The following is a 19305-nucleotide window of genomic DNA, read 5'->3' as shown; positions in this document are numbered from 1 at the left end:
CAGCTGCTCTCATCCAATCCCACGGCCTTCATTTCCTTGCACATTTTCCTCACTAAATGGTTCACATGCATTTCTCCATCTTGGAGTCTGTCTCCTGGGGAACTTGACCCAACACGGCTGATTGATAGTCTCTTGGCTTCAACTCTGGTACTTTAAGAGCCTACTTCCACAACATAGCCAGAATGGCTAACAACACAAATCAGATCATGTCACACCCTGCTTAAAATCCCCCAATAACAATTATCACATGATCCCAATGATATGAGGAATTTGAGAAACAAGCTAGAGGATCATAGGGAACGGAGGGAAAAATGAAACAAGATGAAACCAGAGAGGGAGACAAACCATAGGAGACTGTTAATCTCAGGAAACAAACTGAGGGTTACTGGAGGGGAGGGGGGTGTGAGGGATGGGGAGGCTGGGTGATGGACATTGGGGAGGGTACGTGCAATGCTGAGTGCTGTGAATTGTGTAAAGCTGATGAATCACAGACCTGTACCCCTGAAACAAATAATACATTATATGTTAGTAAAAAATTTTTTTTAAATCCTCTAGGAATTGGAAATGTGGGCAAATGGAGGAGACAAAAGAAAATTTTGAAGTCGCTCTAGATCCTCCTAGTCTAGGCAGGGGATTGCATCTGTTTTAACTTAACATTAAAAATAGGAACTACAGGGAGAGGAAGCAAGATGGCAGAGGAGTAGGAGACTAAAATATCATTAGGTTCCAGAAGTTCAGCTAGATAGTTATCAAACCATTCTGAACACCTACAAACGCAACAGGAGATAGAAGTGAAGAAGAGCAGCAATTCTAGGAATAGAAAATCAACCACTTTCTGGAAGGTAGGGTGTGTGGAGATGTGAATCTAAGGCAGTCTCTCTAAGAGAGACTGCAGGGGTAGGGGTCGGTCCCAGCAAGCAGTGGAAAGCAGAGCACAGAATCAGAACTTTGAGAAGTCTGCCCCCATGGAGGAACATCACTCCAGAGGCTAAGTGGGGGTGGAGCCCTTGGGGGGACAGTGTGGTCTCAGGACCCGTGGGGTCACAGAAAGACCAGGGGTGCCTGAGTGTGGCAGGGCCCCCAGGTATTGGAAGGGGGAAGCCAGCAGCAGGGATGGAACTGAGGACAGGCTCTCAGCTCAGGGTTGCCTTAAACCATGACGGAGGGCACAGTCTAGCCACTGCTCTTTGAGCAGGGACTCCACAAGTGGCAAAGCCAGGAAGACTCACCTTCCTCCCATGGGAGGAGTGGCATGGCAGGGATGTGCTGGGTTTGGAGACTCCAAACAAGGCCATGCGCCAGAGATAGAAATGCTTGGTCACAGGCTGGGTGATCACGGAGTGCAGCCAGAGACCAAGGAGACAGGAGAAATTGACTGCTTTTCTCCGAGGGTGCACTGAGGAATGGGGGCCAAGGTCTCGGCTCCTCTAGGCCAGAGACTGGGAGGCCGCCATCTTCATTCCTGTCCTCCAAAGTGGTATAGAAAGCATTCAGGCAAAAAAAAGCTATGAGAGCAAACCTGAGCAGATTACTTAGCCTGACCCCTGGCAAGGGCAGTGCAATTCCACCTCAGGCAAAGACATTTGAGAATCACAGCAACAGAACCCAGAAGATCCAGCCAAGATCAAGTTCACCAATCAATGAGAACTGGGAACTCCAGATTAAGGGGAAAGCAATGCATAGATTTCATGACTTTTTTCCCATGATCCTTTAGTTTTTCAAAGTTAAAATTTTTTAATTTTATTTTTTTCTTATTCTATTTTTTTTACTTTTCCTCTTTCCTCTTTTAACATTTTTAGCTATTTTATCTTATCAATAAATTTTTTTTAAAATCTCTTTAAATTTTCATTGTTATAGTCATGTTTTATCCATTCATTGTATTTAACCTTATTTTTTGTATACATATAGGGTTTTTTCTTTAAAATTTTGGAATACAATTTATTCTCATAGATCAAAATGTACCCTAAAACTAGTGCATGGCTTTGTTCTGGTCTCCAGCCTGATCACATTCTCTCCTCTTTTTTTTTTCCCCTTTTCCAACCAACTTATCAATTCCTTTTTTTGAAATCATTTTTAATTTTCATCTTTAAGATTTTATTTATTTATTTATTTGAAAGACAGAGAGAGAGAGATCACAGGTAGGCAGAGAGAGAGGCAGGCAGAGAGAAAGGGGGAATCAGGCTCCCTGCTGAGCAGAGAGCCTGATGCAGAGCTCGAACCCAGGACCTTGAGACCATGACCTGATCCAAAGGCAGAGGCTTAACCCTCTGAGCCACCCAGGTGCCCCTTTAATTTTCATCTTTACAGTCATATTCCATCCCTTCATCGTGTTTACCCTTATTTTTGTATATATATAAGTTTTTCTTTCTTTAAAATTTTGGGAGGTAGTTTCTTCTAAGAAGCCAGAATACACCCAAAAGCAAGTGGGTATCTCTGTTGTATTCAACAGTTTAATATATATTTATTTTTATTTTTTATCCCCCCCTCCACTTCTACCCCTGGTTTCAGGTCTCTTCTGATTTGGTTAGCATATAATTTTCTGGGTCTTTGCCATTCTTTTAGTATTCTGTTCTCTCATTCATCTATTCTTATTTGGATAAAATGACAATGTGGAAAAATTCGCCACACAAAAAAAAAAGAACAAGAGGCAGGACCAATGGCTAGGGACCTAATCAATACGGACATTACTACTATGTCAGAACTAGAGTTCAGAATGATGATTATCAAGGTGCTAGCTGGGCTCAAAAAAAGCATGGAAGGTATCAGAGAATCCCTTTCTGGAGAAATAAAATTCCTTTCTGGAGAAACAAAAGAACTAAAATCTAATCAAGTTAAGATTTTAAAAAAGCTATTAATAAGGTGCAATAAAAAAATAGAGGCTCTCACTGCTAGGATAAATGAGGCAGAAGAGAGAATTAGTGATATAGAAGACGCAATGATAGAGAATAAAGAAGCAGAGCAAAAAAGAGACAAACAAGTGCTGGACCACATAGGGATAATTTGAGAGATAAGTGATACCATAAGAAGAAACAATATTACAATTGGGATCTCAAAAAAGATGAAAGAGAGAGGGGGGCAGAAGGCATACTGGAACAAATTATAGCAGAGAATTTCCCTGATGCAGCAAAGGGAACAAGCATCAAAGTCCAGGAAGCACAGAGAACCCCTATCAAAATCAATAAAGAGAGGTCCACATCCTGTCATCTAATAGTAAAACTTACAAGTCTTAGTGAAAATCCTGAAAGCAGCTTGGGACAAGAGGTCTGTAAATCACAGTGGTAGAAATATTAGATTGGCAGCAGACATATCCACAGAGATCTGTCAGGCCAGAAAGGACTGGCATGATATATTCAGAGCACTAAATGGGGAAAAATATACAGCCAAGAATACTATATCCAGTTAGGTTGCCACTGAAAATAGGAGAGATAAAAAGTTTTCAGGACAAACATAAACTAAAAGAATTTGCAAACACCAAACCAGCCCTACAGGAAATACTGAAAGGGGTCCTCTAAGCAAAGAGAGAGCCTAAAAGTAATACACCAGAAAAGAACAGAGACAATCTACAGTAACAGTCACTTTACAGGCAATACAAGGGCACTAAATTCATATTGTTCAATAGTTACCCTGAATGTAAATGGGCTACATGCCTCAATCAAAAGACACAGGGTATCAGAATGGCTAAATAAAGAAGACCCATTGGTATGCTGTCTACAAGAAACTCACTTTAGACCCAAAGACACCTCCAGATTTAAAGTGAGGGAGTCAAAAACCATTTACCATTCTAATGGACATTAACAGAAAGCTGAGGCAGCAATCTTTATATCAGGTAAATTAGATTTTAAGCCAAAGACTATAATAAGAGATGAGGAAGGACACTGTATCAGACTTAAAGGGTTTGTCCAACAAGAAGACCTAACAATTGTAAATATCTATGCCCCTAACATGGGAGCTGCCAACTATATAAACCAAGTAATGACAAAATCAAAGAAACACATCAATAATTAATTATAGTAATTAATAACATAATAATAGTAGGGGACTTTAACACTCCCCTAACTGAATTGGACAGTTCATCTAAGCAAAAGACCAACAAGGAAATAAGGCTTTAAATGGCACACTGGACCAGATGGACATCACAGATATATTCAGAACATTCCATCCCAAAGCAACAGAATAAACATTCTTCTCTAGTGCATATGGAACATTCTCCAGAACAAATCACATTCTGGGTCAAATATCGATCTCAACCAGTACCAAAAGACTGGGATCATTCCCTGCATATTTTCAGACCACAAAGCTTGGAAACTAGAACTCAATCACAAGAGGAAAGTTGGAAATAACTCAAACACATGGAGGCTAAAGAGCATCCCACTAAAGAATGAATGGATCAATCAGGAAATTAAAGAAGAATTTAAACAATTCATGGAAAGAAATGAAAACAAAAGCACAACTGTTCAAAATCTTTGGGACACAGCAAAGGCAGTCCTGAGAGGAAAATATATACCAACACAAGCCTTTCCCATGAAACAAGGTCTCAAGTACACAACATAACCCTACACCTAAAGGAACTGGAGAAAGGACAGCTAAGAAAGCCTAAACCCAGAGGAGAAGAGAAATAATAAAGATCAGAGCAGAAATCAATGAAATAGAAACCAAAAGAACAGTAGAACAGATCAAAGACACCAGGAGCTTCTTCTTTGAAATGCTTAATAAGATTGATAAAGCCCTGGCAGAGTTATTAAAAAGAGAAGAGAAAGGACTCAAATTTAAAAAAAAAACCATGAATGAAAGAGGAGAGATCATAACCAACACCAAAGAAATACAAACAATTATAAGAACATATTATGAGCAACTATACACCAGCAAATTTAACAATTTGGAAGAAATATATGCATTCCCAGAGATATATAAACTACCAAAACTGAACCAAGAAGAAACAGAAAACCTGAACAGACCCATAACCAATAAGGAGATTGAAGTAGTCATCAAAAATCTCCCAAAAAACAAAAGCCCAGGGCCAGACAGCTTCCCAGGGGAATTCTAACAAACATTTAAAGAATTAATACCTATTCTCCTGAAACTGTTCCAAAAAATAGAAATGGAAGGAAAACTGCCAAACTCATTTTATGAGGCCAGCATTACTTTGATCCCAAAACGAAAGACCCCATCAAAAAGGAGACCAATATCCTTGATGAACGCTGATGCAAAAAATTCTCACCAAAATACTAGCCAATTGGATGCAACAGTACATTAAAAAGGATTATTCACCAAGACCAAGTGTGAGTTATTCCTGGGCCTCAAAGTTGGTTCAAATCCACAAATCAATCAATGTGATACAATACATTAATAAAGGATAGAACAAGAACCATATGCTACTCTCTATAGATGCTGAAAAAGTATTTGACAAAATACAGCATCCGTTCTTGATCAAACTCTTCAGAGAGTAGGGATAGAGGGCACACACCCAAATGTCATCAAAGCCATCTACGAAAAACTCACAGCGAATATCATTCATAATAAGGAAAAACTGAGAGGTTTTCCCCTAAGGTCAGGAATACAGCAGGGATTCCACTATCACCACTGCAATTCAACATAGTATTACAAGTCCTAGCCTTGGCGATCAGATAACAAAAAGAAATAAAAGGCATCTGAATTAGGAAAGAAGAAGTCAAATTCTTACTCTTTGCAGATGATATGACACTTTATGTGGAAAACCCAAAAGACTCCACTCCAAAATTGCTAGAACTCATAAAGGAATTCAGTAAAGTGTCAGGATATAAAATCAGTGCACAGAAATCAGGTGCATTTCCGTATACCAACAGCAAGACAGAAGAAAGAGATATTAAGGAGTCAATCTCATTTGAATTGTACCTCAAAGCATAAGATACCTAGCAATAAACCTAACCAAAGAGGCAAAGAATCTGTCCTCAAAAAACTATAAAGTACTCATGAAAGAAATTGAGGAAGACCTAAAGCAATGGAAAAACATTCCATAAATATTGTGAAAATGTCGATGCTACCTAAAGCAATCTACACATTTAATGCAATCCCTATCAAAATACCATCCATTTTTTTCAAAGAAATGGAACAAATATTCCTAAAATTTACATGGAACCAAAAAAGACCCCAAATAGCCAGAGGAATGCTGATAAAGAAAACCAAAGTTGGTGACATCAAAATTTCAGACTTCAAGCTCTATGACAAAGCTGTAATCATCAGGACAGTATGGTACTGGCACAAAAACAGACACATAGATCAATGTAACAGAATAGATATCCCAGAAATGGACCCTTAACTCTATGGTCAACTAATCTTCAACAACGCAGGAAAGAATGTCCAGTGGAAAAAAAACAGTCTCTTCAACAAATGGGTGTTGGTGAAATTGGACAGCCACATGCAGAAGAATGAAAATGGACCATTTCCTTACACCACACACAATAATAAGACTCAAAATGGATGAACGACCTCAGTGTGGGAAAGGAATCCACCAAAATCCTTGAGGAGAACACAGGCAGCAACCTCTTTGACCTCAGCAGCAACAACTTCTTTCTAGAAACATTGCCAAAGGCAAGGGAAGCAAGTGCAAAAATAAACTATCGGGACTTCATCAAGATCAAAATCTTTTGCACAGCAAAGGAAACAGTCAAAAAAACCAAAACATCAAAAAAAAAAAAAAACCAGAAAAGACAACTGACAGAATGGGAGAAGATATGTGCAAATGACTTATCAGATAAAGGGCTAGTGTCCAAAATCTATAAAGAATTTATCAAACTCAACAACCCAAGAACAAATAATCCAATCAAGAAATGGGCAGAGGACATGAACAGACATTCCTGCAAAGAAGACAACCAAATTTCTTGCAAGAGACCCATGACAAAGTGTTCCACATCACCTGGCATCAGGGAAATACCAATCAAAACTACCACCTCACACCAGTCAGAATGGCTAAAATTAGCAAGTCAGGAAACAACAGGTGTTGGAGAGGATGCAGAGAAAGGGGAACCCTCCTACACAGCTGGTGGGAATGCAAGCTGGTACAGCCACTCTGGAAAACAGTATGGTGGTTCCTCACGAAGTTGAAAATAAAGCTACCCTATGACCCAGCAATCCCACTACTGGGTATTACCCTAAAGATACAAATGTAGGGTTCTGAAGGGGCATATGCACCCCATTGTTTATAGAGGCGATGTCCACAATAGCCAAATAATGGAAAGAACCTAGATGTCCATCAACAGATGACTGGATAAAGAAGATGTGGTATTATATACAATGGAATACTATGCAGCCATCAAGGGAAATGAAACCTTGCCATTTGCAACCACATGGATGGAACTAGAGGGTATTATGCTGAACAAAAGAGTCAATCAGAAAAAGACCACTATCATATGATCTCTCTGATATGAGGAATTTGAGAGGCAGGGCTGGGGGTTGTGGAGGGGCAGGGAAGGAGAAAATGAAACAAGAAGGGATTGGGACAGAGACAAATCATAAGAGACTCTTAAACTTATGAAACAAACTGAGGGTTTCTTGGGGTTGGGGGATGGATAGCGTGGCTGGGTTCTGGACATTGGGGAGGGTATGTGCTATGGTGAGTGCTGTGAAATGTGTAAGACTGATGATTCACAGACCTGTACCCCTGGGGCAAATAATACATTCTATGTTAATAAAAAATAAAAAAAAAAATCTTCCTAACAGCTTTCATTTGCTCCTGGAATAAAAGCCAACTCTTTTGTCATGGCTTCAAACCTACTTTATGTAATCTTGCCCACCTGTTCATCCTCTTCTGCCCTACACTCTGCTTCCACTGTTTACTGTGCTCCATGCCACTGACCTTCCTTCTATTCCAGATTCTCGATAGACTTTAATGGAGTATTTTTATTTATTTATTTGTTTGTTTGTTTTTTGGTCAACACCCAAATTCAGACACCCTAGATCTGCTAAAAGACTGCCTGGCACATGTTGGTAGCCAAAAGCAAGTATTAATGGAATCAACTGATGGTCTAGAAAGTGAGAATCTAAGGAGAAAGAGCCATTTCATTTCCAGACCATGGACCTTGGTCAGAAGTGATCCACTGAGAGCTATCTTTGTGCACAGGAAGACAACTGAAGCTGTCTGATGGCTGGTCTTTACAATGGAAGGCGGGATCTGGCAAATTTGGTCCTTAGGACTTCCTCAGACTTCACACTATTTTCTGTCATCAGAATTTCTGTCGAAATTTGAAAAATTCCATGGAGAGAAAATCCTTCCCCTCAATGAGACTTATCCCTAATACTGTACAGTGTAAGTGATGGTACTTTCCAGCAAGCCTTATGAAGTTGCTCCTGTGTTGGCTCTTTGTGACTAAGGTACTGGACACTCAAGCAGGCCTGTACATGCTTCTTCTGGCTGCTTCACACTGGTTGGCCCTACTTCAACACAGAAGAATGGGCCCCGAAGAGCTGCTGACTTTTTTGTTTATGTAATATTATGTGTTGAATTAGGCTGAAGTCCTACAATGCATAGGTTGAATTCCCAGTATCTCCTTCGAGAAACTAGGCTTTGTACAGAGTGAATTATGTTAGAATGAGATAATGAGAGTGTACTCTAATCCAATATAGATTTGCAAAATTTGCAAATTTACAAAAAGTTTGCACACCGAGACAGGTGTACAGGGAGAAGTCATGTGGATATGAAGATGGCTATCTATAAGCCAAGGAGAGAAGCCTGGAATAGGTCCCTCACTTACAGCCCTCAGAAGGAGCTAACCCTGCTCACACCTTGATTTTGGACTTCCAGCCTTCAAAACTGTGAGACAACAAATTTCTGTGGCTTCAGCCACCCAGTGTGTGGTGCCTTGTTATGACAGCCATTGCAGATTATAACACGGAATCTGTGCCTGAACTCTACAGAGGAGCTGAGCTGGTCTGAGCCAGGGTGGGTGGTTTCTCAGGGAGCATATGTAGCTGACGTAAAGCTGCTGGGAAGGGCCAACTACTCTCCAGTCTTTCCCAGAATCCTTGACAGACTTTCTGTCCAAAGGAGTAAAGCTCCAGCGGGCAGAACTGGGTCCCATGTCCAAACTTTAGGAAGGCAGTGCCAGGAAGTCCTTGGCTGCAGCAAACCCCTAGCTAGGCTCTCCGTGTTGAAGGCTCTTTCCTGAACACAGCCACTCAGAATCATCCCGTGGGTTCTATCAACTATGTCTGAGGAAATGCGAGCCTCACTCTTCCGTGCCTGGCTCAACAAAGAATTCCAGGTAGCAAGGGATCTTTGTCTAGGGGATTCACCAATTTTACTCTTTCCATGTGTCACTCTTCTAGATCTTAGAGATGGAGACTTGAGGCGGGACAGGAAGGTCCCTTTCATGGAGCTTACTGTGGAGGGAGCAAACGGGCAGTAAGACAGACTAGTCAAGACAAATCCTACTGGGAGACTTCTTTAGTTTGGGTGGTCAGCACTCTCTGAGAAGTAGTCATTTAAGCCCAGAGCATAGAGGAGGGGGATGGTTGGTGGTTGGGGTCTAGGCAGTCCACAGCCTCCAGAACTGAGGCATGCCCACTTAGAACTCCAACGAGGCAAGGTAAAACTGGAAGAAGCCAGCTGGGAATTCTACAGATATTATTACATGATCTTTCCTTCTTGCACAATCTCAGGATTAATAAATTAAAATTTTGCCATCAGATTAAGCAATAGTAGATCATAACACCTGGCCTGAATTTGACAAATGAGGACATGGCTACTCAGATCTTGGTGGGTCTGGCTTTCTCCAGCTTTGCAAATCAAGGTCAGGTGTCCTGAATTTGTAGATCTCTGACTAATTTCTACGTCGGGCTCAGTAATGCTCTCTCACATAATACAGCTGGTTAAAATGTGCAAGTGACAGAAAACATCCAGAGAAATTTCTCTGCTCCAGGACTGTTTCAGCAACCCTCTGAAGGGTGGATTCTGACCCTCACCAATGTGTGACCTGCCTCATTCTATAAATACGGTGTTGCAGCTGTCTCAGAGTGTCATCTGTTCATTTCTGGAAGGGCTCCCTTCAGATTGTATACCTATTAGCATATAATCTTCCCTTCTGATTCACTGCAAGTCTAGGCTTTGTTGGAGGCAGAGGCTACTTTAGGCAAAATGATTCCACTTCCAACAAGTTTTACACTCAAAAAAGAAGAAGAAGAAGAGGAGGAGGAAGAAGAAGACAACAAGAAAAAAGAAAAGAAAGAAAGAAAACAAAAGAAAAAAGAAAACTCCAAACAAAAGCCTAATCTATTTCATTTCTCTGTGTGTCTCTGCAAAGGCTCTGCTTTTAAGCCAGGACAATACCCTAACATGTAATAACTTAAAATCATTTGTATCTGTGTCTTTGACTTTAGAAAAAGAATCTAGTTCTAGTTCCTAAACACGCCAACACCCTAAACGATCCAGGACCCGTCTCTAAACACTCTACCCCTGAAGACAGTATACTGTTCTTGCTCGCTTTTATTTATTTATTTTTTTCTCCAAATAGTTTCTTTTTTCCACTCCTTCAGCCCCTTCTGGTTTTTCAGAGCTGGGACTCTTGTTGGGAGAAGTGCCTACAGGTGAGGCTAAGGCCATCTTGGGAAAAGGTAAAAGGCATTTAAAAACAGGGGGAACCGTTCTCATTTCGGGTCAGTTCCCTGAACTAGACTCCTGAAGATCAGTTTCTGCTTCTGCACGGAGTCCTCGCGTCTGTCTACCGCAGGTGCTTTCCGGAGGAGCCCACTGAGGCCCCAGACGTCCGGCGAGAGCCCCTGCGATACTCTGCGAACTCAGTGAAGGTTTAGGGTACACAGAACCCCGTATGGAACACGGCAGAACCCCTGTCCAGAAACGCGGGGACGCACATAAAACGGTGTTTCTACCGAAAGCTATTTGCTTTCCGTCGCGTTCATCTGCGGCTCAAGCCCCTCGCCGCGGGGGGGCCTTCGCGAAGGTAAACGTTTCCCACCTGGTGGCGCGAGTCAGGACGCGTCCTGGAAGGAGGAGGTCGGAAGCACGGTTTCCAGGGGGGCGCCAGCGGGGAGCAGCGGCTGCGGGCGTCCCCCGGGCCGGCGGCGGGGCGTGCGGGAGCGCGGGGCGGCCGGGGCGCACGCGGCTGCGGGCGGGGCGGGCTCTGGGCGCAGCTGCGCGGCGGGCGCGGCGCGGTGGGCGGGCTCGGAGCTTCCCTCCGCGGGGCGGCGACGCGCGGCGCCGCCGGGTGTTTACCTGGCGTCCTAGCAACGGGCCGCGCGCGGAGGAGGCGCGGAGCCTGGCGCTGCAGGTGAGTGCGGCGGGTGGGCGCAGGGCGGCCGCCCGGGGGGGGACTCGCCGCTGCTCCTGCGGCCCCGGGCCCCGCAGCTCGCGCTCGTCCCGCGCTGGGGTCCTTGCAGCCTAACGCGTGGTTCGAGAGATGGGGGCGTCTCTCGGGCCCCCGCTTCGGTCTCCTCCGCCTCTCCCCTTTTCTCCCCTCGGGCCCGAGATCCGTCCCCTTGCCTTCTCTTTCCCTCCCGCACCGAGCCCCTGCCTCCCCGCCGACACCTGGCCCCTGCCCCGCCACGTTCTGCTCCTTCGCCCCCGAGCCCCCTCCCACCCTCGATCCCCCTGCAGCACCCCATCTCCTCCTTATCCGTTCTCTCTGCTTCTCAGGTCCACTCCCTGCCTCTCTTCCCCTTTCTCCTCCGCCCTTGCGCCTGTGCCTCCTTCTAGCTGTCCCGTCTTCGTGGCCTGCCCCTTCCTGCCCGTCCTCCTCACCCCTCATCCCTAGACACTGAGTCTCAGTTCTAACGCTCGTCACCCGCCTGGTGGGTGCCATCAGCGCGGGTTTCCCCATAGGGGCTGAGTGTACTTTGATTAAGAGCGCTCTTCATGCCAGTTCCTGAAATGTAACTTTTTCTGTAGCTTCATCATTCTCGCAAGGCCAGGGTGCGCCCTGACGCCCGGCCCCTGTTACCAGCCGCATTTCTAGATCTCAGAGTGGAGGCTCACATTCCCCCGAGCTTCATAAAGAATTCGGGTTTGCTTCTGCTCAAATGTTACAGAAATTATTCACGGACGGGTTTCATTTTATTAAGGATAACAGGAAGCTTGCCACTAGCCCTTGAAAAAGAAAAATTCTTTACAGCGATTTGATTAGTACAGAAAATGAGAATTCGTAGAGAAAATGAATGTAAGTGATTTTCAATTTATGCAAACACATGCATAAAAACTTTTTTCCTGTTAATCATTAAACTTTTAACAATCGCACCTGAAAGATATGTACTATGTATTCATATGTATTCGTTGCAACCATGGTTCTTGGGCCAAAAGGACACCTGGGTTGACCGTGGGGAGAAACCGGGGAACAACCCGTTTTGATAAAAAGTGTTTTGTATTTTTACCTGAATTATACTGACCATTTTTTAACACCTCTGGAATTAGTGGAATAAATGTTGTAGTTCTGTAGTTCTGAAACCATTAGAAATTTCCTAGACTTAGCATGAAAAACACTAGATTACCCTGTTTTCTTTTTAAAATTTATTCAGTTAAGCCTACAAAGTATTTTTTAAGCCTTTTTTTTTTTTTTTAACATATCTTGTCTTGTTTGGGATTTTGTTCTATTCCCCCCCCCCCCCGATAATATTTTATATGCCTTCTGGATTGTCCTAGGCCCCCCTGAAATTTTCTTGGACCTTCTGCTAAACTGCCTTCTCAAATCAAGCTGGTTCATTTTTGCAGCTCCTGGTTTACCAGATTTAGAGAAACAGTTTGAAATGATCCAAAAGTGTTAGTTAGTTTTTTTACAGTTACTTTTGTGTAAAAATTTATCATGATGAAAAGACCTTTTTGCATTTCTTAGCTCTTTTTAAAGTTCTCCCAGGAAGTTGCTGTCTGGGATGTTCACTGCTACATTCTTGTGTAATCTGTGTACGTCCACATTTTCCTTTAAGATAGTACAAGAAGGAAATGATACACACGCCATAGTTTTACAAAACCATTGAAACAAATGGTATAGTTAAGATTAAAAACAGAACTGTGCACCCAGGACTTTCTTATACAATAAACTTATTTGTACTTACCTTGCACTCTCATAATATTGGGCAAATCAACAGTGTTACGTATAAGATCAATATATGCTTTTGTGTTCTGAATCAAGCAGTAGAAACAAACTACTGGAATACTAGAATAAATGCACAAAAAAGTTTGTATTCTAGTTGTATACATCTTATTTTACTAGCAATATATACAGACATAAATATATATATACAGATATAAAAATATATGCATATTTATATACACATATATCAGCCATTCTCAGCCCTGAGGAGTATCATTTTTTATAACAAATGTCTTGTAATGCCTACTTTGATACTCCAAAATCAAAATCCTAGATAATAATTCTACATACATGCACAGTTTTAAATGCTGTTAGTGTGCTGACTGTAAAATAAAGGAAAATTAAAAGGTAAATCATCATAATACAGTAGCAGCATGGAAATGCTCAGGTACCACTATACTAGAATATGCAATGAAGTAGTCAGAGGCTCCCTCCTTACATAGAATTACCTACTGTGAATGCAGTGGCTCTAGATGTAGGCTGATACAAACATGTCATTGAAACTTAAATGGCGTGATCAGCGTGGCCATCAATGGCATGCTTTTCCAAAACACTGAGCTCTCTGTAGACTTCTATATAAAACAAAGTATGTACAACCTTCCTTTGACTTACATGATAGTTGCAATCCGGAAAATTCAGTGTATATCAAAACAATGGGGAAAATACTTTGTGATTATCTGTAAAGTGGAGCTAGGTTCTAAGCACAGGTATTACTTATCTGAAGTCTTTCACCTGCTAGATGCCTGGAGATTGTGGCATAATTCTTTCTGTCGTGCACATTGCTGGACATCCTACATGCTTGGTCCTCATCATTAATGTCAATGATGTCCCCTTCTTAACACTTTGAAAATGAAATGTCTTTTATAACACTTCTGTATTATGAGTACTGCTTCCCTGGGAACCACTGATCTAGGTGTCCTGTTACTGGATATCAAGATTGAATACAGTACAAACCCCATAATCTCCAAGTTATTTCTGTAGAGTCTTGGTACTTCTAAGCTTTAGTCATAATGAGGGGGGGGGGAGAGCAGGGGGGGAAGGCTAATTCTATTCTACATTTGACTTTATAAGTGGTCTGATATTCTGGAGGGCTTTAATGATTCCTAAAGAGCAAAAAGTATAGACTATCAAGGAACAAAGCATTGAATGTTCACAGTGAGAACTTGCTTTCTAACTTGGCTCTTATTTAATGTTACAGATACTATGTTCTTTTTAAAGGAAAGTCCGTGCTGGAGGTGGGAGGGGTGGGGGGTGAGGTCACTGGAGGATAGACATTAAGGAGGGCCGGTGATGTAATGCGCCCTGGGTTTTATAGAAGACTGCTGAAGCACTGACCTCTACCTCTGAAAGCAATAATACATTATATGTTAATTGAATTTAAATAAAAATGAATTTTTTTAAAAAGTCAGAATAACAGAGTTCAGTTTAACAGCATGGTTCTCAACGATGAGCAGCCCTGGCTGGGAGGAGTGCTGTTCACCACCTCCGGCTCCCGCACACCTGCGGACCAAAGGCCTCCAGGCGACCACCCCCCAGTTCTTCCTTCCACCCTTGGAGTTCTCTAGTTCTGTTTGCTGCCCAGTGACTTGGATTTCCCCTCTTAGGCCCAGGGAAATGAGAAAGTAACTTAGCTTCAGGGCAGACAGATATTGGAAAACCCAAGCGCCCCGCCCATCACTTTTCCTTAGATCTGGCTTAGTAACAAGGAACTATTTTATTGCATTAAAGAGCAATTCGAAGATTAAAAAATCAGCCACTACAATTAATAAGCAGAATGTGGGTTGGATGGCTTGAAAATAAAAGGCTTGAAAATGAGAACCGTTCTGGGGAAAAGGGGCTTGCGATCCTCTGTTTCTCTTTCCATTCCCCTGCAGTGTGTGTGCTAAGCTCAGATCCGAGCCTTGACGGATCCCATGGGTGTGGCTCTGAGGAAATCTGCGCAGTGGACTGCTGCAGGTTACGGAACCAGAACCTTGGAAATCACTCCTCTCAATGAGGCCATACTGAAAGAAATTATGATGTTCGTGGAGAGTTTTATCTACAAACATCCCCAAGAGGCAAAATATGTTTTTGTAGAACCACTTGAATGGAAAACAAACTTGGACCCCTCAGCGTTTGAATCGGGATATATAGTCAGGTAAGCCGGTGAATCGCTTCTAGCAACTAGTATCGTCATTGTACATATTTCTGTTAATGGGTTTGTAGGTTTCTGGCAAGTTATTTAACATCTGTGAGTCTAAGAAATATTCTGACCCAGGGATGGTGGACGAGAGGCACTCAGGTGAATCTGAGGATATTTTGTTTGGCCAACACAGTATTCACCTAATTTTTAAATTCTTATCTGAATTTCTTTTGATATGGGATGCATTTCCCCAGGTCACCACACTCCCAGAATTAGCTTCTGCTTCATATTTGGGCGTTCTGCTCACCCATTCCACCCTCCAGGTGCAAGTAGCCATTGGTTTTGTGATCTCGGATAGAGACAAAATCCCCTCTGGTATTTAAATCTCCTAATTCCTGGGGCGGTGGAGAGAGAGTGGTAAATTCTGCTCACTACTACAAATTTTTGACAATTAGTATTGTCCTCAAATGAGAACCTTCCAACTCTGAGATTTTAAAAAAGATCCTACCTCTACCTCAAACAGGGGGCTATCAACTTAGCTCTTGCAAAGAACATAGGTAAAATATATATGTATTTATGTAAATGTAATCGTAATTATAAAAGACTAATTTGCATATGCATATGTAAATCTTTTCTGTTGTTCTGGTCAGCTTCAGTTTATTTTCTACTTTCAGACACTAGGAGCTTCTTTTCTGTCACCGTGTTCCTCCCTGGTTTTTGCATGTGAGCTTTTATTTATTTTTTTAAAAGATTTTATTTATTTATTTGACAAATACAGATCACAAGTAGGCAGAGAGGCAGGCAGAGAGAGAGGAGGAAGCAGGCCCCCTGCTGAGCAGAGAGCCCGATGTGGGACTGTATCCCAGGACCCTGGAATCATGACCCAGGCCGAAGGCAGAGGCTTTAACCCAGGGAGCCATCCAGGCGCCCCCCACATGTGAGCTTTTAAAGCCTGACCTTATCCAAGACAGGTCACTAACCAGCCTCAGCTCCCTAGAAATGCCTTTTCCATTTTTTCCCTTTGGGGTTATTTGTGAGAATAAACTCTGAATTTCATTCTTAGAACTGAAAAGCCATTCTTGAATTGCATTTCAAGAGCGCTTTGGTTCTGCCCTAACGATTACCTTCTCTCTGAATTTCCTGGTGTCTTTTTTTTTTTAATTGAATTTTATATCTATCTGTGCCTACGGTCACTTCCTCCCAAAGTGCTTGCCGTTATTTATTGCTCCTACTTCAGTTCAGTCTAGTGTCACACATCGTTTTTCCTGACCTTTGAAAGATGAACTCATCTGCAAAACCCTGTAGTTCAAAAACATAGGAACTACTTAACACAAAGATGGATTTAAAGCAGATGTCAGAGGAATATCATGACTGTCATTGTATCTTGCCTCTGTCCTTATTTTGCATTGCAAGTACATGTATGACCATATCTATGACCTACTTAGGTGGGCTATTACACACACCTCAGTTAAATCACTATTTCTCTTTCTTTGTCCTTGTCTGATTTTTTTTTTTTTTGCTCTATTTCCATTCTTATAATTCTGCATCCAGTCTTCACACACACTGGTCCCTATTAAGCAGGATGTCTCCACATTTTGGCACCATGTGTGTTTTGAACCAGCTGCCCCTTGATTATCTTCCTTCTGTCAAATTGGCAGGGCAACTTTTCCTTGTGCCTCTATATCCATTTTCTATCCATTGTTCTTGTTTCTGGCCTTTATGGTTGATATCTCTGATGTTAGAAGGGAAAAGAAGGATCTTAGAGTAACACTTGTTGTATTTGAAGGAAACCATCCCTTTGTGGCTTGATGAAAACAGGTAGGTACTGATTGTCCCGAAGAAAGCAAAGGATACAGCTGAAATTTCGATACTAGTAGAAAATACCAAATGTTTACACATCCAAGTCTTGACCATTCTCCTTGCTCTACTCCCCAAATCAAAGAACTGTTAGCAACCCATAGCCACTCGGTATATTATGTCTAGTAATATAACAAGTGATATAGACCAGAGATGCCTTCAATGGCTGGAAGAATGTATGATTATTATTTTTTTAATTTTTAATTTTTTTAATAAACATATAATGTATTATTAGCCGCAGGGGCACAGGTCTGTGAATCACCAGGTTTACACACTTCACAGCACTCACCATAGCTCATACCCTCCCCAATGTCCATAACCCCACCACCCTCTCCTGATGCCCCAAAAATGTATTATTAAAAGAGCCCCAGCTGCCTCATTCTTTGCCCACATACACTCTTCTAGCTTAGCTGTTGGTCCTTAGAACACTTTATATTCACTTATTTAAAGCAGGGAAACTGCTATCCTTTCAAATAGGATTCAGGCCTATAAGTCCACATAGATACAGATACCTTAGTCATCATAAAAGCTTTGAGCTTGGAGTCCCTGGGTATGTTTCTCCCAAAGCCAGAATGTTCTTGGGTATTTTAGAATATTTAGGCCAATTCTTCTTCTTGGGAATATATATTCTCTCAGCTTCTTGTTCTAAAACAAGTTGGTTATATCTGCTTGGAAATTCTGTTGAAAGAAGCAAGCTACGCCCTTCTGTTGATGTCTTTTGTATTTACACGTATGGCCTGATTTCTCATTTGATGTTGTGCATCTCCAGATGCACTCTTTGTAACAGTCAGTAAAAGTGTGATCAGCCTTCTCCTGAATTAGTCTAACAAGGATCTAACGTCGAAACCAATCCACTCATCCGGCACTGGAAAGGTTTTATATTTCATTGCCCATCTTCTTTTGTGAGGGTCATTGTTGAGTAGATAGACACGTCACTTTCCACACGTTAGATGACGCGTTGTTTTCCTTTAAAATCATTTCCAATGTACAGCTCTTTGTCATTTAATAACACTTGTCATCATCTCTCCATATTCAATGTTTTGGAGAAAAATAGCTCCACTTTCATTTTGATGGAAATCTTAGGTCTCCTTATATTACCATTTTCAATTGCTTTTGTTCTGATCAGACAGGATGAGATTACTGATCTTTCTAAGGTACCTCAGAATGAAGCCTAAGTCCCTCTAAGCTAAGGACAGATGATACCCTCCAATGATTGACACCATCTGTTGGTGGAGCACAGAGTTGAGTTGCTTTGACTCATTAGACTGGACCTTGGGAAATTTAGAAACCGCGTAAGTGTTCAGAATCACTCAGTGAAAATGTTACTACCTGTATTCTTCTCTCCTTCTTTGGGAGAACTAGGATTTTTGAATCATATCGGCTTTAATCTTGTGGTATTTCAGCTGTCTGAAATACCACAGCAAATGTCTCTCTGCTGTCTCAGTGATTGTCTGAGTTGGGATAAAGTCCCCTTCTGGTAGGACTTCTGGGTGGATGAGAAGTCAGGCCCTGAGCAGTGGCCCTGGTCCTGCCCACTTCCCTCTCAATTCGTGCCTTTCTGGTTTCTAGTTTTCTTTTTTTATTCTTCTGTAAATTTCCACAGGCATCTCTTTTAATGCTTATTTCCCATACTCCTTGGTAATGGGCATTGTTTGATCTTTTTGCCTTTTTGTTCTAGTTCTCTTATCAATGTCACGAAGGCTCAGTTACATGATCTCCGATCTTAAAACTGTATCAATAATTATTATGTCTTGGTAAAACTTCTTTTTAAAAGATTTTATGTATTTATTGGAGAGAGAAAGAGAATGAGCAAGCAGAGGGAGAGGGACAGGCAGACTGCCCTTAGCGCGGAGCCTGACAGGACTTAGGATCCTGAGACCACGCCCTCAGCCAAAACCAAGAGTCAGACACAAGCAACTGAGCCACCCAGATGCCCCGTATTGTGGTTAAGATCAATGGCCATAACTTTAGTTAGCTGAGCTCTTTGTCTTTCGTTCCTGAGAATTACTAACTAGTTTCTCAACGATAGCCTCATTTCCCTTGTTACTATTTAGACTCATTTATTGAGTAATTACCATATTCCGGACACTAAAGTAGGCACTGGGGATGAAATAAATGAGACATTCTCCTCCTCTCTCGCTTTATAGTATGAGCTCTAGTATTTTCAGCCGCCTTCGCCAATTCCAGTTTAAACGTCTTTTGGTCAGGTCAGTGGATTTCATTTACAGCACATTCATCTTGACCTCACGAGGCAGG

The 19305-nt window shown here is 42.0% G+C and overlaps 1 protein-coding gene and 1 long non-coding RNA gene across 8 annotated transcripts in view; one reads left to right on the top strand and one right to left on the bottom strand.

Annotated features, from left to right (window-relative positions):
* Window positions 1-11039, bottom strand: part of LOC309869552 — a 130424-nt gene extending 119385 nt beyond the window's left edge. For all 5 annotated transcript variants that reach the window (XR_014314251.1, XR_014314252.1, XR_014314253.1 and 2 more), the window contains exon 1: window positions 10947-11039. This is a non-coding gene — a long non-coding RNA (uncharacterized lncRNA). The remainder of the gene's footprint in view (window positions 1-10946) is intronic.
* ODAD2 (outer dynein arm docking complex subunit 2) overlaps window positions 10861-19305 on the top strand; it is a 183169-nt gene continuing 174724 nt past the window's right edge. The window contains exons 1-3 of one of the 3 annotated variants that reach the window (XM_082740870.1): window positions 11149-11258; window positions 12049-12143; window positions 14945-15207. In XM_082740870.1, coding sequence (XP_082596996.1) covers window positions 14984-15207 — 224 coding nt within the window. In that variant the 5' untranslated portion in view covers window positions 11149-11258; window positions 12049-12143; window positions 14945-14983. Of the gene's footprint in view, window positions 10932-11148; window positions 11259-12048; window positions 12144-14944; window positions 15208-19305 lie in introns of those variants that run through there. The other 2 variants (XM_082740871.1, XM_082740869.1) reach the window with 2 other exon arrangements.

Source organism: Mustela nivalis (genome assembly GCF_964662115.1).
Source record: "Mustela nivalis genome assembly, chromosome: 7".
NCBI lineage: Eukaryota > Metazoa > Chordata > Mammalia > Carnivora > Mustelidae > Mustela > Mustela nivalis.
This window is presented reverse-complemented; position numbering and strand designations above follow the sequence as displayed.